The sequence below is a fragment of the Colossoma macropomum genome, unplaced genomic scaffold (assembly GCF_904425465.1).
Source record: "Colossoma macropomum unplaced genomic scaffold, Colossoma_macropomum, whole genome shotgun sequence".
Taxonomy (NCBI): domain Eukaryota; kingdom Metazoa; phylum Chordata; class Actinopteri; order Characiformes; family Serrasalmidae; genus Colossoma; species Colossoma macropomum.
Window position 1 is genome coordinate 10390099 of NW_023494784.1, and position 19777 is coordinate 10409875.

General features: G+C 39.3%; 1 protein-coding gene across 5 annotated transcripts in view; it reads left to right on the top strand.

Annotated features, from left to right (window-relative positions):
* Positions 1–1154: 1154 nt before the first annotated feature.
* Positions 1155–19777, top strand: part of tfpia (tissue factor pathway inhibitor a) — a 66533-nt gene continuing 47910 nt past the window's right edge. For 3 of the 5 annotated variants that reach the window (XM_036577516.1, XM_036577539.1, XM_036577548.1), the window contains exon 1: positions 1157–1417. In XM_036577516.1, coding sequence (XP_036433409.1) covers positions 1351–1417 — 67 coding nt within the window. In that variant the 5' untranslated portion in view covers positions 1157–1350. Of the gene's footprint in view, positions 1418–19777 lie in introns of all 5 variants that reach the window. The other 2 variants (XM_036577531.1, XM_036577525.1) reach the window with 2 other exon arrangements.

The window sequence follows — 19777 nt, forward strand, 5'->3', positions numbered from 1 at the left end:
AATGAAACCTCCATTCTGCTCCGAGTTCAAATCCCCAAAGGCCTCAGATCAGAATAAATATGTCAAAATGAAGTACCTGGATGGAAGTTTCTGTCAAAAGATGAACTTCTGGTGGACTTATGATGTGAATATTTCATTTCAGGCTTATGAATAGTGACATTATGGCAGGAAAGAAGGTGGACTGGTACATTATTTAAGAAATGGAGGCCAGAGCCATATTGTCTGTGGGCCGGTTTACTGAACAGGGGTTATCCTGGTCTTGGACTATATTGTCCTTTTAATGGAAAATCACTATTCAGAATGTTGTTTAGGCTTAATCCATGTTCAGGAAACCAACACTAAATCCAAACAGCTGGACGTGTGGTATAATCTTATTACAGTCAATTACAGTAGTGTGGAAAAGTACCTGGTAGTGATATGTTAAAGTGACTGGACTTGTGGTATATTGTAGAAGACGTAGCCAGTGGTGTTAATTCATCATTAATATATGTTTGATGTAACTATTCAATACTGTAAAATTACAAGGTGCAAAGTTGTTCACACTTTTGTGTATAATGATATATATATATATATATATATATATATATATATAGGTGTATTCCAGTGTATGTAACTATGTAACTAACAATTAAATAATAATAATAATAATAATAATAATAATAATAATAATAATAATAATAATAACATATTATTATAATAATTATATACATGTCACTTATCTGCTGTAATGTATCTTTAAAAAATAAGTATATTCATATTTGAAAATACATATATTTAAAACATCAATAACACCACTGATAAAATGTGGCATTATTCAAAAAATGAAACGTAATTGAATGAAACAGACCACAGTTTACACTAAAATTATAAATTATACACCATAATTTTGACAAACAGTCGCACCCAATGGTACAATGACTCATGTATCCTCTCCTAGTCCACTAATAACGGAAACAAAAGAGATGATTAAATACCTCGGCGTAATGATTAATATATAATAAACTAATGTCTCATAACAGGCTGAAAAAACACTACGCTGTAAATCAAGGCAAAAATACAGTAGAAATAAACGCTCGCCACGCTGTACCATGAGCAGCCTTTGCGCATTTGTCTTATCGCCAACCATCAGGCCGCTTGCGCAAGAGGTGTTGCAAACACGAGGCTTTCCAGGGATAGTGAGTTCGCCATATTTCCCAGTGGCAGAGTTTAAACTGCCCTTATCGGGAGGAAGTGTGTGTGTGCGTGTGTGTGCGCGTGTGTGCGTGTGCGCGCGTGCGTGTGTGTGGGACAGGCGAGCGCATAAAGAGTTTCAGCGCAGTGTGAACTTAAAGCGACTTCTGCTCCTCAGAAATGGCTCCGCTCCTCTTTCTCTTATTCCTCGCGCATCTTGGATTTTGCAGCGCGCATCGTCTCAGAGGTAAGTCTGAGCTCTTTTACCAACAGCAGTAAATCAGGAGGTTCAGCGCTCTTTTAATCACTTCTACCAACATTTGAGCTGAGCGTCGCACAGCTGAGACAAGCAACAGGTTCTGAGTGCTGTACTGTGGAGGGAGCACACTTGTTGAGGGTCCAGCTGAACTTGTGCGAGTGAACTTGCAAGAGAAGTTGCTTTACACTGCTTTACAGCAGGTTTAGAGCACTTTTCTTATCAGTCACTGGATCACTTATAAGACAATTACCACTTGTACTAAACTCTAAATAATTACTGTTGGTCAGTATAAGCAAACAATTTGCTTGAACCAGGCTGGTTTCAGTAGGTTATTGGGTCATACAGACCAACAAGACTCTCTTAGATCAGGGCTCATCGGTTCTGGTCCTTACTTTGGTGATGTTCTTGCTCTAATACAAGATACGTGATTCAGTTCATCAGTTAAAGGGTCCATATCATGGATTTTTTTCCAATTAAAAGTACATGTAGTATTGTAAACGCTGTGAAAATTTCATAATGTGCCATTCACATCCCAATCCATGCGTTCAGCCAAAAACAGCCCATTTTTGATTTATTGTTTTTGTGATGTCACAAAAAAAGTTTTAGGCTCCAGAGAAAATTAAATGTAAAAAAAAAACTATTTATCTGGTTATTAAGCATTTATTTGCTTTGGAAAACACTTATATAGCAATAAATACTATAAATGAATCAGAATTTCTGTCTGTGTGTTCGTTTAACCATTTCCAAACCTCCCCTCGAAGAAGCCCAGTGTTACAATACCTGGTTCGGCTAATTCAGGTTTCAGGAGAAACCTGAAACCAAACTTTGTTCTTTGCATTAAAGCCAAAAAATGGGCAGATTCTTGTAACTTTTAACTGTATTGATTCTTATTTGCATGTATTCTAGTTATATATGGAGGTTTAACAAGCAAAACAGTCTTTTTGCCAAGATAAATGGTTTTAAATAGTGTGCTCAAGTTCCTAGCCTGGGCTGCTTTTTGAGCTAGACATATTACAAGGCAGCCAATCAGAACAGAGGTAATGTACATGTATCAATCTTAAAGGCACAGTAACAAAAACAGCCTGCAGAACTAACCTCTTACCAAGTCATAGGCCCAAAGTGTTATTACACACTTCTATAACCTAAGAACAGCTTCCATTAGTTTGCATTGAAGTCCCTGTAGTTACTGAATAATAAGCCTTAGTATGTAATAAGCCTGGAATGTTAAGGGGTTAAAAGAGGTTGGAAAATGAATTAAGACTGTGGCACATGATACCACGCAGACTACATAAGTGGACTAGAAAAAATAATAAAATACAATATAAGAAAAGTGTGTGATATTTAACTGCCAGGTTTAGTTGGTTATAAACGCTCAGTGGACAGAACTGATGTCCCCTTGATCTAAAGTTCACTTATAAACAACGCAGTGCCTTCAAATAGGGATAAAAAGCGGTGCAGGTATGCGGTTTGGCTACGTTTAGTCGAGACCATGTTCATTTAAACCCCCCCTGCTGAGACCTTGTCATATCTGAAAGCTTCACTTTCTGCTGTACTTCGCTGTCTGGGACTAAGTCCAAACTCACGTCATCTCTTCCTTCTGTGAGTGTGCTCCTTATTGCCCCAGTTTGAGAAATCCTTTGGTGGGGGTGGTGGGGGGTGGGGGGTGGGGGTACCAAAAGGATGTGGTCTCAAATGAGGCACTTCTGTGACCGTCACGCTCTGGGACATCTATCACACTGAGTGCTGTCTGCAAAATAACAAGGACATGTAAATGTACAGAGGCTTTTCAAAGACGAAAAGACAAGAGAAGAACAAGGAAAGAACAGAGAGTCCAACAGAAAGGCAGAAACCAGAGTTCCACCAAAAAAGTACTGGATGAAGATATGCTGTAGAGACAGGCTGTGAGCATGTGCCGTATACTACACAGTGGTTAATGAGCCTAATACATGTTTTTGCTTGAATAGCAGGAGATGGGTCTGATATTCTCCTATTAAATAATGTAATAATACATAATATATATCACATTATTCTATTACCTCCTGTGTGTGAATGCATTTTCAAGGAATAAGAGCAAACTTCCTTTAGGCTTTTTTGCCTTCCAAAGTTGCGTAGTGCGACCGTCCAACCATATTTGAGATTATTCTATTAAAAAAATAAAATGAATTAAAAAAATAATTGAAATAGTTTGGCATGATTTTGTGTTTATAACCTTCAAAATCATGATGTGCTGCACAATAGGGCAACTTTAAAAGTATTCAACTCATTGAAAAACATAAATTCTGATTTCCTCGATGCGATGTGGCACAACCAACAAAAAAAAGGACTTTTATTCTGGCATGCTTTTATGAAAGAGTGGGCAGTGTACTGCATCATAACAGAGAACCCAACTGACCTTCATGGTGCAATGTTGAGGTCTGTAGTCCTGACAATTTTTAAAAATAAACAGATGCAATTTTGAGGCTGGTTTGGATAACCAAGTCAGGCGGTGCCACTCAGGAAAACCACAAAAATGTGTTATTATTATTATAATAATGTGTATTTATTTGTTTAACCTTGGGTTCAAGGATTAAGGTTTAAATGGGTGTCCAAGTACAAAGACCAGTCTATACATGTTTTAAGTAGTGGTGAACTGGGATGGGCAATGTCATTAAATTTTATCGTTATTGTGATAAATTATGTTGTCATGGATATCAAAACACTGACCTACTGCATATTTCATTACAAAGGGAGCATTAAATGTCCTCTTTAATTGGATTCAGTGCAGCTCAGTATGTGAGACGCTAAATAAAAATTATTGTATTGATAGTTTAAAATAAAGCAATAAGCCACGAGAGGCCGTGTGTCACTGCAATTTTATCATGGGAAGGGTGTTATTAGGCATGACGCGAAGGGCTCCCTGCTCCCTGCTCCCTACATAGTGCACTACGTAGGAATTTAAATACTGGATCCTGCAGCCCAACAGTGTAAAATACAGCTAAGAAACATTCATTTGGGACTCTAAACTTTCATAGCTAGAACACTATTTAGGGAATACAGAGCCGTTTGGGATTCAGCCTGGGTTTGACGCGACTTCTGACTGAAACACGAACATTTGATTTGAGCCATTCAAGTGACATTTTTTAGACTTTTATAGTGCAGTTTTACAGTAAATCATACTGTAAGTGCTTTAATTCAAGCCTGTGATATTAATGATGGAGTTGTTTAGGCTGTTGGCTCTTTTAGCCTGTTTAGCTAGCTGACCAGCCTAGTTCTAGTTAAGAGCATAAGTTGCCAGCCCCTCAGTTTAAACAAAAAATAGGTTCTTACTTTATCAATATACTCTGTGGTCCATGCGAGCAGCATTAGAGTCAGTTAACAGCACAAGGTTTTTTTTCATGCCATTGTGTAGTAAAACACAATTCAGTTGTTGTGAGGTGGTCATAGGTGCGCATATATCGTGAATTTTACAGTGGCTTTGAACGCGGCTCAGCCAATCAGATTTTAAGACCAGAACTATCCATTTTATAATCGACATTTCTATATGTGGCACTACTAGTGCATTGTGCATTGTGTTACTTTGTGATACGTATTGAGTATCATGAAAAAGTCTTTTTATCTTGTAATAGAGTATTTCTTCCATATCGCCCACCCCTAGTGGTGAATAACTTTCCTGGAACTGCATAATTAACGTCTGGTCGCACCACCTGATATTTTTTGGTTGGTAAAATTGACGATCCTGTTTAAAGATGAATTTATATCGTTCTCAAAGCTAAACAAATTGGACAGATTCTTGTAGATGCATGTGACCTATTTTAACAACAATTTTTTTCATTAGACTGTTTTGAAGGCATTATTTGTCATTGGCGTAGACACAGTAGCTGGAGTGATATATGCAGAAGTGGGCTGGTACTCTATTTGGCACCTTCTGCAATTCATATTGTGTCATTAACAGTAAAATATGATGCATCTTCGGGCTTTGCTATAACTGAGACGGCAGACTAAAGAGCGAAATGAATCACTGCTATCAAAACCGCTAATCACTGAAAGCGTCATAGAGTTTGAGTCTCGTTAATTTGTGGGGAAATTTAATTAGTCACTCTGTGTTTGCCGCAGTCCTTCAGACTAAAACCTCAAGCTACACAAAAGGCGTTTTTAGGATTTTAATTGAAGGATTTTAATGGGCTTCTTAAGTGGAACTGTCAAAAGAGAGAGAGAGAGAGAGAGAGAGTCCCTGTACTAGGTGTACCCATCATCCTGAGAGACCATTGTGCAGGTTATGTGAGTAATTACATGTAATTATTACATTATTGTGAAAATGTCCGGCGCAGAGGGAGAGCAGTTCTGCTGTAATGGTGCAGCATCTGGCCTGTAAATGGCATAGAAACAGTGGAAGCTGCAGTAAGATTCGTTAGTCTGTTGGCCGCAGGCCACATAGCATGATCTCAAATCTGCAGCCAGCCAGTCCTCCACTCTGAACCTCTTTCTGCTTCTGATCGATGAAAAGAAGATGCAACACTTCACTCATTGTCATTCATTAAAGATTTCAATATGCAGGGCTTTAAAGATACATTAGTATTCATGCGAGCACATTCAAGTGTTAATGCAGTGGAAATCTGGGGACTTGGCGCTGCACGCTGTAGTGTTTCCCTTTTACTTCGCTCTTTAAAGTCTTATTTTCTCTGAAAAGCAGAAGAAGGTTAATTGCCTTCGTGCAGCACTGAAGCACATTACGAATCGGGCTTGTGTTTTCTACAAACCAACATTTTTTATTCTGTTCTTATGCTGTTCCAAAGCTTTATCTCATCAGGGAGTGCCATTACGCTGACGCCCACTCTGTTCCTAATGAATTAAAACAGTGGGCCGGAGCTTCCCATGGACTGACGGAGAAGAAAATGATAAATAATGGTCCAAAAAATGAAGGAAACACAAAGAGCAGTCATCCCATGGTTATTTCCTCTTTTCTGATGTAGACTCAAAGTTAGACTTAACATTGGAGAGCAGCCGTATGGAAAAGTTTGAACAACCCTCACTGCGAAAAATGGTATCTTTTCGAGGAAAATGATCTTAAACATAGTCGAGAAATCTAATAGTTCTCTTGTTGAGATTGTTGTAAGCTTAATTTAAGATTATTTAACTCTTGGCAGATAATTTAGCTTGTTTTAAGCCAGTATAGTGATAATTTTACGTATTAAAATGACCTAAAACAAGTAAACTTTGCTGGAAATAAGCTAGATAATCTTATAATAAGTGCACAACCATCTCAAAATGGGAAATGTTAGATATATCGACTAGATTTAAGATCATTTCACTTGACAAGTTACCATTTTTTTGCAGTGCTGGTAAAAGTTAACACATCCTCCACAGAGGACACACTTAAATGTGGTATTTTCTGCATATAGAAGTCCACAAGTTCTGTTTATTTGTGTAACATATTGGGGAAAAATCGAAAACATAAAATAAAAAATGTGCCATAACTTTTGCACAGGCCACATTTTATGTTTAATTTTTTCACCACTTTTCTAGATTCAATAAATAAACAGTAATTGTGCATTAAAGTGTGCAGAAGTGTGTTCTCTGTACAGGATGTGCTAATGTCATGTGTCCCTCCGGCTCTGATCTTCTCAAAGACTCCATTTCCCAGAACTCCTTGGGGTGTCACATGACAGTGGAACCTCCACAATCCACCTATAACCGTTCTCAATCACCTGAGTACTAATCTGTCTCACTTGTCTGTACAGTCCAGTATATGAGCCCCGGCTTTATCCGAGTTTGTGAGGCATTGCTTCTCCTGATAGAGCTGCTGAGGGTTCTTGTATATTTGTTTTGCCTGCTTGTGTATCTTACTGTATTTTTGGACTTCCTGACTTTGTCTTTTTGCCTCTCCCCTTTTTCTGTGTCTGGTCTTTTTGGGGTCTGACCACTGCCTGTTTACTGATCACGAGTTTTGCCAAACCCTTAACTAATAAAGCCTCATTTCTTATTTTTAACCATGAGCGTCTGGCTGGTTCTGTCACGATACAGTTAACTTATTTTCAATCAACAAAACATGTAATTCGACCAGGGACGCCCAGACTTTTACACAGGACTGTAATTAGCAAGAAATGACCTTCATTATGTTTTTTTTTTTTTTTTGCTATTGTCTTAGTTGTTGTTGTCATGAAGGTATAACTGCTTAGGTCTGGAAGCACCTATCAATTAAACCGATAATGATCAATTAACAAAAAACAGCAACGAAATCAGGTTAAATTTGTTGCTTTATTTGTTCCATGTTGTGCCTGAGCACTGTGCACTGTATTAGGTTACATTTCCACACTTTGTTATAAAAACATTGAATATTGTAGGCCCTGCGATGGACTGGTGACCTGTCCAGGGTGTATCCTGCCTTCCACCCAATGACTGCTGGGATAGGCTCCAGCTTACCCCGCGACCCAGAAGGATAAGCGGCTTAGAAGATTGTGTGTGTGTGTGTGAATAATGTTGGACTAATTAAAATCGCACCTCTTGTGATTTGAAAATTGTACTCAAACTGTGATTTCGATACAGAAACGATTAATCGTTCAGCCCTGCCAGCAAACATGAACTCTTGTGAAAGACAGCAGTACATTCTTAAAAAAAGATGGTTCTTCAAGGGTTCTTTAGTAGGGTAAATGGTTCTAAATAGCACCATAAAGGGTTCTTCTATTGTTACGATGTCAAGCTTGTAACAACAGAAGACTATTGTGGTGCCATTTAGAACTCTTTCCAAAAGTTTCTATATAGAACCATCTACAGCACATTCTCCATCAATCTGAAGAACGTTTCATGATGCAAAGAACTCTTTAATGATGCGAAAGGTTCTTTGAGCTTTCATGGTTCTGTATAGAACCATTTTCCTTAGTAAAGAACCTTTGAATAACCTGCTTTTTTAACTGTGCAGTGTTTATGTGTTTGCTTTAAAAACTTGATTTATACAGAAAATACCTGTAAAAATCTCAATAATTTTGTCCTGATTTAAGGATTTTTCAGAGTCACTCAGCTCTACCAGTGTTTACTCTCACGCTCGAGACTGCTCATGTTTTTTTGTTAGTTTCGGTGCTGTCACCTGACTAACTGACGTTACGAGGTCACAGAGTCAAAAGAGACAGTACATGGCACAACTGGGATTGAATTCCAGGTGTAGCACAACTGTCTATGTGTGCCCTGCAGGCATGTCTCTGTCACACTGCTATGGGTTGCATTAGTTTGAAGGTAGTTATTTGGCTGTTTGTTTGATTTATATTACACAAATCATTGCATGTAATTACAAAATTACACTTCCGACTTTTCCTTGTTTGTTCAAGAAACACGGTTAATAATAAAGGGCCAGTTTTCCAGACTCAGATTAGGTCTAAGCCTAGACTAAAATGAAAAATTCTAGTGCTGATTTACAATTAGCACTGCAGTTTAATCCAGTACGAGGCTTAATCCATGTTCAAAACTGAATTCCAATGATTTTTTGAACTTTCTGAATATTTAAATCAGTAAGATGTAAACAAAGTTGTGGAGAGTTTTTTTGATATGAAATGTGCTATCAGAGTTGTTCACAGTGGTGGTGATGGGAACCGGACATCTGAAGAGTTTAATGCTTCTAAAAGCTATATTGCAGAAGGTTATGCTGCCTGATGCCTGAGACATTGTTTTGCAATAATTTTGAGAGGTAATTTTGGCCTAAAATGTACTTTTTAAAATCATTCATGACAGAATCGTACATGCAGCGTGTTTTACAGCAAATAGTCTCCAAAGATAAGTCGTTTTTTTCAGACTGACCACTGTTTTACAGTCATCAGCATTACACATAGAAACTCACTTGTTTTGTAGCAAATGCTTATAGACAGTGTTATTGGATAGCAATTAAAATACAGGGCGATTCACTCGAAAGAGGCCCCGAATATTCTGTTGTAACTCCCGTTAGGATGAAGCAATCTGAACCAAATAAAACGCTACATACCTTGACGTATGTGTAATCGATTGCAATACATGTGATACTGGAAGTGATCTCCGTTTTCTGCCAGACACATGAAGGGGTACGGGGGTATGCATTTGGAAGTTGCAAACAGAGGCTAAACGTAGCAACGGCTGTCCGGTGCCTACCTCATCGCTCCGACACAGGACCATCCCGGCTTGTGTGAAGCTCCATATACTGAGGAGCACAGTGCACATTGTTTTGGTCAGATTGCTTCATCCTAGCGAGAGTTATTACAGAATATCTGGGGCCTCTTTCGAGTGAATCTCCCTGTATAATATATATATAATAAAAATAATGCAACTATATCTTAATTCTAGTCATGGCAAGCTCTGGTTCCGATCACCACCACTGTAAAGAAATCTGAGTTGGTCAGTTTCTCCACAATGAACCATTTCACATCAAACCACTCTGAATGACTCTGTTTCCATCTCAATTATTGAATTTTTTAGATTTTGCAAAATTGGTGGAATTCCCCTGTAAGTGTGGCTGTGTGTGGTTCGTGTGACTCATTAGAGGAAGCCATGTGTGCGCTGATAGTAGGCTGTCTTTCCCAGGTTCCAGTGGCCCTTTCCATTGCTTGCTCAGAGAATTACTCAGCATCTCTGCATGACGGCCGTCCCTCGGGAGGTCATAAATGACCTACTGAAAGCGCTGTGTGGTGTCTGAGGTTTCGCTGAAAGAGCAAGGTCAAAGAGAACCCGCACTCCTGTAATTAGTCTGCATTAGGGAGGCAGAGCTGCTGCCATATTGCGTTAGTGACAGCATTATGTTGTCATGGGCCAGAGATCACAGTGACCAGACTGGCCACTGCGATGTGCATGGACTGCCATGAACTGCTGTCTATGCTTTTACAGCCTTGTAGTCACTGGGGTGGCACCACATGGTCACAGCTTATCTCTAAGAGAATGCAGACGATGTGCCCTTCCTGCGAGTGACTCTGGTGTCATTACACTGACGCCCACTCGGTTGGTCATGGTTCAGGACTGTGGTCATGAGTTTCCCAGGAGCTGACTGGAAATAAAATGATAAGTCAAATGAAAGGAAAAGTAAAATCGTACTGTACATCCCTTACATGTTTTCTTATCTAGGGAAAGGAGGCTAAATGATAGTTAAAGGGCATTTACGATTAATGCTGGCATTTAATTCAGTGCGGCATTGCAATCGTTTTCCATATCATGGTTCATTTCAATTCCATATCATGGAAAACCAAATTTCCCTTGACCCTTTTTTCTGCTATAGTAGGTGTTAGAGTTTCTTCTCTAAATGTTCTGTCTATACAGTCTTTATATGGAAGCTATGCTGCAAAAACAGCCTTCAGTTCATTTCAATTGGCTGTTTTTGTGATGTCACAAATACCAACCCATTTGCATAGATCTGTCCGTTCAGCTGACGGCAGTTTAGCCGCATTCATTCACACATAGTTATAATAAGTGTTTCAGCCTGGACTGCTTTTCGAATAAAGCATGATGCAGGACAGCCAGTAGGATCAAAGGTCATTTACATATGTCTTAAAGGCACAGTAACAAAAACAGCCTGGTTAAATCTAAGGGATAAAGACAGGTTGGGAAATGAAGTAGCAACGAATTAGGGCTTTTTGGTACATCAGAGGTGCCCACGCTGCACACCTGATCCAGGTAATGAAGGCCTTTGGGGGCATTTGAGTATTAGAGCCAGGTGTGTTGGATCTGAACTGTCCAGGGTGGTCGGTCCCCAGGACAAGGATTGGGCACCCCTGTGGTACATTAAGCACACAAACATCATATGTGGGCAAAAATATAAGAAAAATGTAGGATATGTGATCTTTAACAGTTTGACAGAATTTATGATTTTGGATCATTTTTGTGTTTTTATCTGTCGGTGCTCACTCACTGCAATACCCAGCATACATTATGCCAATACATCAACTCTCTATACTAAACAGTCTTGACGGCTAGCCATTGATCTAGAGGCTAATAAATACATCTGCTGTGCTAGCTTAGTGATAACTAACCTCAACTGGTTGTCAAACTTTGTTTCTTTGGTGTAGAAATAATACAGCTGAAAAAAATCAGCCAGGCCTCGCAAATATCTACCACAAAGCACTTCAAGATGCATCATAACAATATTTTTTTCCAAGTCTTTAAATTAGACAGTCTCAGTTTAGAGTCTACCATTACCAGCTGCAAGATTGAACATGTTACAGGTTAAATTTTTGATTTAATTTTTAATTTTGGCTTTATCATCAAACTGAGAAGTGATGTGACATTTAGCAACAAAAAAATACCCTTATGTTTTTTTTTTTTCCATTTGACCATTGTGTTCCCTGCACTACTGACCAGTTCCCATGACATTTATGACGCACAAGTTTTGTACTGGAAGTCATGCATCATGTTGGCAGTCGGCAGTTTGGTGCACTTTCACTTGTCACTGGGGTGAGACCCTCAAGGGTACATCTCAGTGCCTTTAGTCAGGGAACATAACTGAACCATAATCCACTGAAATGATATTTTCTAAGCTGTACTGTCTCCACACACCCCGTCTCGTCTCCAGGCTTTTATTTTATTGTTCTGTTTTAAAACTTTAGATTATGAAAAGGTACAAATACAAACTTTTCACCTGGAAAAACTTATTTAAGGATCACAATCAGACCTTAAAACCACTGTTGTACCTTTGAGGGAACATTTGCACTGTTTGTACCTTGATGAATGAAAAATATACCTGCACTGAACCTTTATTACTTACAGTGTGTGAAATACAAAATGACTACTCACGATTGAGTGTCTGTCAGATGGTACTAAGTAGTCTCTTGCACCTTTGTCTCACTACATATACAGTGTAGACAAATATACAGTGATGTGCCAAAAGTCATGGGCTGTATGTACATTGCTTGTGAAGTGCCGTTAACTCAGGGGATGACTTGGGAATGCTCACACCTGTATAAGTTGTGGGGTGTTATCTTGTCAGGGAGGTAGAACACTAGCTATCGTGCTCATGGCAAGGCTATGTGAATTATCAGAGTTCGAACGAGGCGTGATAGTAGGTGCCAGACAGATGGGACATTCTTTTTCCGAAGTTATGTGGGCATTTAACATTCCTCAATTCACAGTGTCACGCGCATACTGGGAATACATCACAGAAGGCATTACCACACACAGTGGACAGAGAAGTGGCCACCCATGGGTGCTTAATGACCGTGACCGGCGACAGCTGGCTAGAATTGTCCGTCCAAACAGACAAACAACTCTGGCATAAATCACATCCACATTGCGTGGATATGCCCCACACGCATATCCCACAGGTCAGTGCAGCGTTCTGTAGCTTCCATGGGATATTTATTCTCAGTGGGAATATAACGCTTGCTCTGCCTGCTATGCATGTCACGTTATTCTTAATATGGTGAAAAACATTCATCTGACGTAGACTTTTTCTTAGGACCTTTCTCAGGAACAAATTTAAGAAAATATTTAGGAATATGTTGGTGAATGAGGCCCAACATTTAAAAAAAAAAACAATGTTTTAAACTATTTCCTAAATAAAAAGTGCTGAGTGGATTTTACTCTGTCAAAAGAGCAGTTTTTGCCTAAATAATGATCTGACGATTTTCTGATGATTATTAAAAGCACATATTAATTTTTTTTTGCTCTGCAATCGCTGCTTTACGAAAGCTACTTCTTACTCCGTTATTCCTGCATTGCAATAATAAAATAATTATTATGTTGAAATAAACACACACTTTCTTCACAAGTAATAACAGTTTCTGCCAACTTTTTCATTATTCTGAATTAGTAAATATTGAGAAAATAAGTGATTATTTCGACCTAATCAGTAAAAGTTTAACCACAGAACAGACGGATTAAAGCCTTTTTTCCTACTGCCTTGCAGAACGGCTTTCACACCAAAAGCTTATGAGCAAAACACATGGTAATATTGCGCTGGTCCTATGTTAATTATAAAGTTGCTCCTGTGTTCATTTGCATGGAAATTTTCAGTAGATAACCCGCTGATAACCGTAGATAATGACTGTGATGTTGTACAAGAAAGCTTCATGTTAACACACCCAGGAGACCATTGAGAACCGGAAAGTTAACCCTGGTCAAAAAATTATAAGTTCCTTTTGTGTCACACTGATGGAGGAATCAGAATGTGGTGCAAGCAGCATGAGTCCATGGAGTTGTCCAGCTGTACACATCAGTGATAGCGGCGTAATGATGTGGGCAGTGTTTTCCTGACACACCTCAGGGCCTTGAAACCCACTGAAGAATGTCTGAATGCCACGGTGTATCTGAACATGGTAACAAACCAAGTTCAGGGTCCTTCCAGCGTGATAACCATGTAACAAGGCACTGAATGGTTCCAGGAACTCGACAATAAGTTTTTATTACTCCAGTGGCCTGCACAGGCCCCAAATCTGAACCCTAATTTGCAGCAACTGCACAATGCAATCATTTACGCATGGTACAACGTTCCTGCACAGTTCATCTGGCATCTTGTTGAATCCATGCCTGGGTAAATTCATGGTGCTCTTAAGGCCAAAAAGGATGGACATGATATTAGGTGGGTGTTTATGTACCTAATAAACTGGCAATTCCTGTTTCCAAACCCTGTTTGGTCCAGTTATACAACACTGTTACCTAGTCCGTTCCTTGTGGACCACATTTTTGCCCTAACCCAACTCCCAACACCTGAACCTAGCAATCATGAGGAGTATATATACATATATATATATATATATATATATACATATATATATATATATATATATATATATATAAAATGATGTAATGGCAATTGAAATATGGTGTCTGTGATGCCAAGCGGTTTGTTTACAGCGGTTTATTTACAGAAATTCAAAAAATTGGTGGAATTCCTTTAAGGAATTTTCCACATCTAAGGATTTAACCTTAACTCCTTACATTAAAGGGTCAATGTCCTACATTTTTTCTTGTCCTTTAATTTCCCCACTTATGTCGAATATGACATCTTTATGGTTTTAGGCAACAAAAACATGTTTGACCGTTTTCCAGCTTCTCCTTTATCCCTCAAAAATTAATTATACAGACTGCCTTTGTAACTGTGCTTTTGAAATATATGTAAATGTCCTCTGTTCTTATTGGCTGCCCTATATCATGCTTCACTCAAAAAGCAGCCCAAGCTGCTTACATTTACATTTACAGCGTTTGGCAGACGCTCTTATCCAGAGTGACTTACAGTTTGATCATTTTACTCAGGTAGGCGAAGGTAGTGTTAGGAGTCTTGCCCAAGGACTCCTATTGGTATAATGTAGGGTGCTTGCCTACACAGGGGATTAAACCCCAGTCTACAGCATAAAAGCTGCTTCTTATAACTTCAACATGAATGGGTGGGACTAAACTGCTGTGAGCTGCATAGGCAGATATATGGAAATGTGTTGTTTTTTTGTGACATCACTAAAATAGTGAATTCAAAACAGTCTGTTTTGGCAGCCTTGTTTATGTATATTGACTGGAGAGTGAATAGTATGTAACTGTAATTACTAAAAAATAAAAAAATAAAAAAAGAGGTGGAAAAAAAAGAGGAAACTTCAGTTTTCCATGATATGGGCCCTTTAACCAAGCAGTGTTAATTTGTTAAGCTAAATTTAACTGACACTGTTGCTCTTGCTGTGGGCATGTTTGCATTATTGATCCTGGATTGCAGGTCTGTAGCCAAGACAAATTGCAGCCTGTAATCACACTTAACCTTAAGTCATGCTGAGCCTTACAATAGAGTGTAAGTCTCTAAAGGAGATTAGCTTTTCTAACATAATAAATATTTTTCATATTTGGGGTCCGATTAGTAAAGCTCAATGACCTTGTTAGCTTCTGTTCATCATTCGGGGCGTAACGGAGTTCAGCATGTGTCTGAACAGGTCGGAGAGAATGTGCAGACGAATGCAGAAAAGGTTGACTTCATGTTTGTAGTGCAGGTCTGTCACATGGTGCTGAAGTCTGGAACTAAGCAAGACCCATCATGCAGCCTGTGTTGTGAAGAGAAGACTTGCCTCAGTAGTTTCCTTTCAGCCAGGTCCAGGCCGTGAGGAACGAGGTCGAGTCGAGGCAGGCGTTGACACCGTTTCTTTGTTTGTTCATGGGCTTGGCAAGAACATCGTTAAGATCAGATTTCAGTAATGTACTGATCATAAAGCCGGCCTCAGCCATACCTGTGACTCACGCTACTACTGTGCATTGTGTGCTGAAAGGCATTATCACGCGAGATACTTGAGAGTAAAGGTTAAATGCCAACTCCGCATATATGAGTGGCAAGCTTGGAGAGTTTTGTCATCACCTCGTCATCATCTCCATCATCACCAGTAAAGGCGTATTCTTTATTTCCAGAAAAGTTGGTCGACCCTTAGAAGTTACAGTTATTGAATATCGTCGTTGAAGCTGAACGTTGATATGAAATGAAGTAATTTCGGACCATGTACAAGTCATGATTTTTTTTACACAATGTAAAGGTCAGCTGGCATTTTCAAATTAACTAGAAAAGTAAGAAACACCAAAAATGGAGACACAAAGTTTTGTTCCAAGGCCTGGGGCAGTCATGGGCTGAAGGTTAGGGAACCAGCCTTGTGACCAGAAGGTCGCTGGTTCGATCTCCCGAGTGCCCTGAGCAAGGCGCTTATCACCCAACTGCTCCCCGGGCACTGCTGTTAGGGCTGCCCAGTGCTCTGGGAAAGTGTGCTCGCTGTCCACTAGTGTGTATTTGGTGTTTCACTGCTCAGATGGGTTAAATACGGAGGTGAAGTTTCCCAGTGGTGGGACTAATAAGGGTCATTTAATTGTTTCTTGTTTGACCCTTTGAACAGTCTCTAGTAGTCCAGGCTAAAGCCCAGCTGCAGTGCACTGTATTTTACTCCAATAGAATCCGAGATTGTAGCCTTCTTATTTAAATATGACTTTTAAATTGAGTTATGGAATAACTGGAATTGGGAGGGGAGAACTATGCCTGAAATCTCTCCTCCTTCCTATTTCTCTATAATTCCCAGCTCTACCTTCCATTTCGCCATCTCTTTCCAGTTCCTCAGTCCTATATCAGTTCTACAACAGTAGGTGGAGGGGGTCTGGCCTACTAGCTCCAAGCAAAAGCCGCCCAGAACTCCAGCCCAAGTTGTCAGAGTTCTCTCCGCTCCCTCAAACACAGCCTTCCCTCATACTACCACCTTACTTTGAAGACACGGTCCAAACTCGCAGAATGGTTTTTAAAGCGATACCTTCAGCACCTTCAGCAGACTACACTGGACAGAGCTCTATGGATAAATCAATGAGCAGCAAACTAACAAAAGCAACAGCAAAGTGGAGCTCCAGTCCCCCTCCACTGAATTATCGCTAAATTTAATATATTGGGAAAAAAATAAAACATAAAATGTGGCCTTTGCACATTTCATATTGTGTATTTTGTTTTTTCCCAATATGTGGAACCCAGTAAATAAATAGAAATTAAGCACTGAAATGTGATTTATTTTCACATAGAAAATGTTATTTTTCTCATGTAATTTGACTTAATTGATTTGATACAATTGTATACTTAGCATTTCTGAGACAAGCAGAGAAAGCCTGTGGAAAATGCAGTTTCCAAGCTTTGTTAGTAAGTAGAAGAGGAGAGAGGGGAGACTCTCTCAGTACAGAGTACAAATTGAATGTAAACTTAATTCTAAATAACTAACTGTCTAATTCAGTGTTATGTGATTACTTTGTTGAGAACAGTCAGATGTGCTTAACTACCCTCAGCTCTGCTCTAAACCTGTGCACCTTTTCTAACACACACTGGTCTGATACACAGTGTCACCTCTTTACAGTGTTGATATGTCCAGTATTCAGAATCTACTGGACATGACCTAATAAATCAGGTTGATTCTCAGACAGCTTCAGAGGAGCTGTGAGTGATCATTTACTTGTTCGGTGTGTTTGTTTCTGGCTTCTCTTGAGCTTGTAGGAATACAGGTGCTAACTCACCCCTGATAATACTGGACTTGCCAGACATCTGTCTCTGTCAGGCCAAGTTATTAAAGGAGAATTCCACCAATTTTCCAACTTTCTAAATAAGTCAGTCCTTGAGATGTAAAGAGTCATTCAGAGTGGTTGGATGTGAAATGGTTCATTGTAAAGACTTATTTATTGTAAAGATTTCTTAACAGTGGTGGTGATAGGAACCAGAGGTCACCATGTCTACAACACTAATTTAGCCATTTTATCTACTATCCAAAACCACCAGTGAACCTATGTATGTATTCTGAGTTTTATATGTAATGTTGACAGTAAAATAGTCATAAATCTGAAAATAATAAGTTTTCTTTGGGGCCTATTTTGCCTCACAACGCCCTGCATGTACCCCTCCACCATGAATGGATTAAAATAAATGGATTAAAAAAACATTTTAAGCCATAAATTTTGTCTCAGACATTGGGCAGTGTAATTCATAACCATTTCATGTAATAACTTTCTGTGAGGGAGCTTTTAGAGGTGGACGTCTGGTTCCTATCACCACCACTGTGAACAATTCTGACTGTAAGAATGGAGCATTTCACACCAAACCACTCTGAATTAAGAAGAGTGAACTGTCACGTATCTCAAACAGGATGCCACTGGGGCTTGATAAGACTTTCTCGCATGTTCCTGAGGAGGCAAGAAGTTCAGCATATATCAGTTACTGACTGGAAATTTCTGAAATGACGGTTTTTACACAATCTCTATTCTTATTTTTAGGTAGTTTGAGCATTACCACTTTCCGGGAAGGGATTAAGGCAGGAATAGACTACTATGGAATTTCTGGGCCAGTACAATATCCCATAAGTGCTGCGTTGTTGTGGTCAATAATGATTTAAGGGATAGTGAGCTAATAGTGGAGCAACCCAACCAGCAACCGCTGGATGCTGAAGAAGACTATGAAGGATGTTTCTCCTCCGTTAAGAGGAAATACCTCACACTGAAAAATAAAATGTCCCTGTAATCAGTATGACCAGTTTGTGTACACTGCATGGACATTTCTTTACAAAATCATATTATTATTATTACTATAATAACACATTTTCAGTTGGATCAAAAATGGCAGACTGGCTGTTTTTGTTAACTGTGTATAAAAATATGCATTGACTATATGTAAAACATAAAAAACCATTTGGACATTTTATGGCACTTAATAGTGCTTTTGATAAAGATATAGTCTGGCGAAAAATCTAATAAATATGATTTTCCACTTACTCCAAAAGCAGTCCATCAGGCAGGACATGTTTGGTGTCCACATTTTGCTTCTTTAGTTTAAAACTGGAGCTGCTAGGTTAGCATTGCTAACAAACTGCAAGTCAGTAGTCACCCAAACCGTCATCCAACATCACCCTTGTTCTCTTAGCTACATATGGAAGGACTGTAAGTGAGCACAACGAAGACGGAGAAACAGTAAACGGCTCTTACCTCAGATTCAGTTCTCTGAGGTGTCGTCCATAGAAGTGTACTACAGCTGTAGATATTAGAATATCCAGCTGTAGAGCTTCCTTATAATCGTCAGGTGAAAAATGATCAGCACAGAGATGTTGCTCGGTAACTTTACTGTACAGCTCTGTTGCTAGTTTGTGGTTCATTGCCAAAGCCACAGTTTGCATGAGTATGAAACTGTAGGTGATGTATCAGACGACCTGTGAAGTTCTTCGTTCTGTTTTTGCAAAGCACTTCATTTTCGTAGGTTTATTGTTCTTGGATGTGTGATTTCTAAGGCCCAATCCCGTTTCACCCCTCGCCCCTACCACTCAGCCCTTAGCCCTCTGTTTTTCGCGTTCACGTCTAGAGGTAGGGTGTCCCAATTTTTGTTGAGATAGAGGGGTAGGGGGAAGTGTTACAGCTACATGGTCCTCCAAACGGACGTTTTTCAGAGACTCCAAACAGTGTTTATAAGAGTGTTATAAAAATAAAAAAAACTGGTAAGATGGCTGAATAAGAGACCAAAAAAACACACAAATTTTCCCCGTTAAAAATCTCGGTAAAAGTCTCGGTAGCTAGCTAGCTGACTTTCCTGTGCCACCTTAAATAGTCCAGCAGTTCTGACGCCTGAAGTGCCAGAATGTAACTGCTGCTACATTTAAGGTGGAACGGGAAAATTCAAACAAGAAGCTGGTGAATATCTGACTTCAGCTTTGTATCACCAATGAATTAGGGGTGGGTGATAATAAATAATTGTCCCCCTCTTTGAAGGCATATGATGCCCTAAATGTAACTAAAGCCCAGCAGTGAGGTGCTGAACTTTACCCTCCTCTGCTGTCACTGCAGACTGGCCGGGTCGCCTACAGAGCAGCGCTGGTAGCTGTTAATGAAGTAATGTTCGTTTTTTGTTTTTTTTATTTGAGGGTCCCATTTCATACAGCAAGATTTCAACCACTACCCCTTATAACTCAGTTC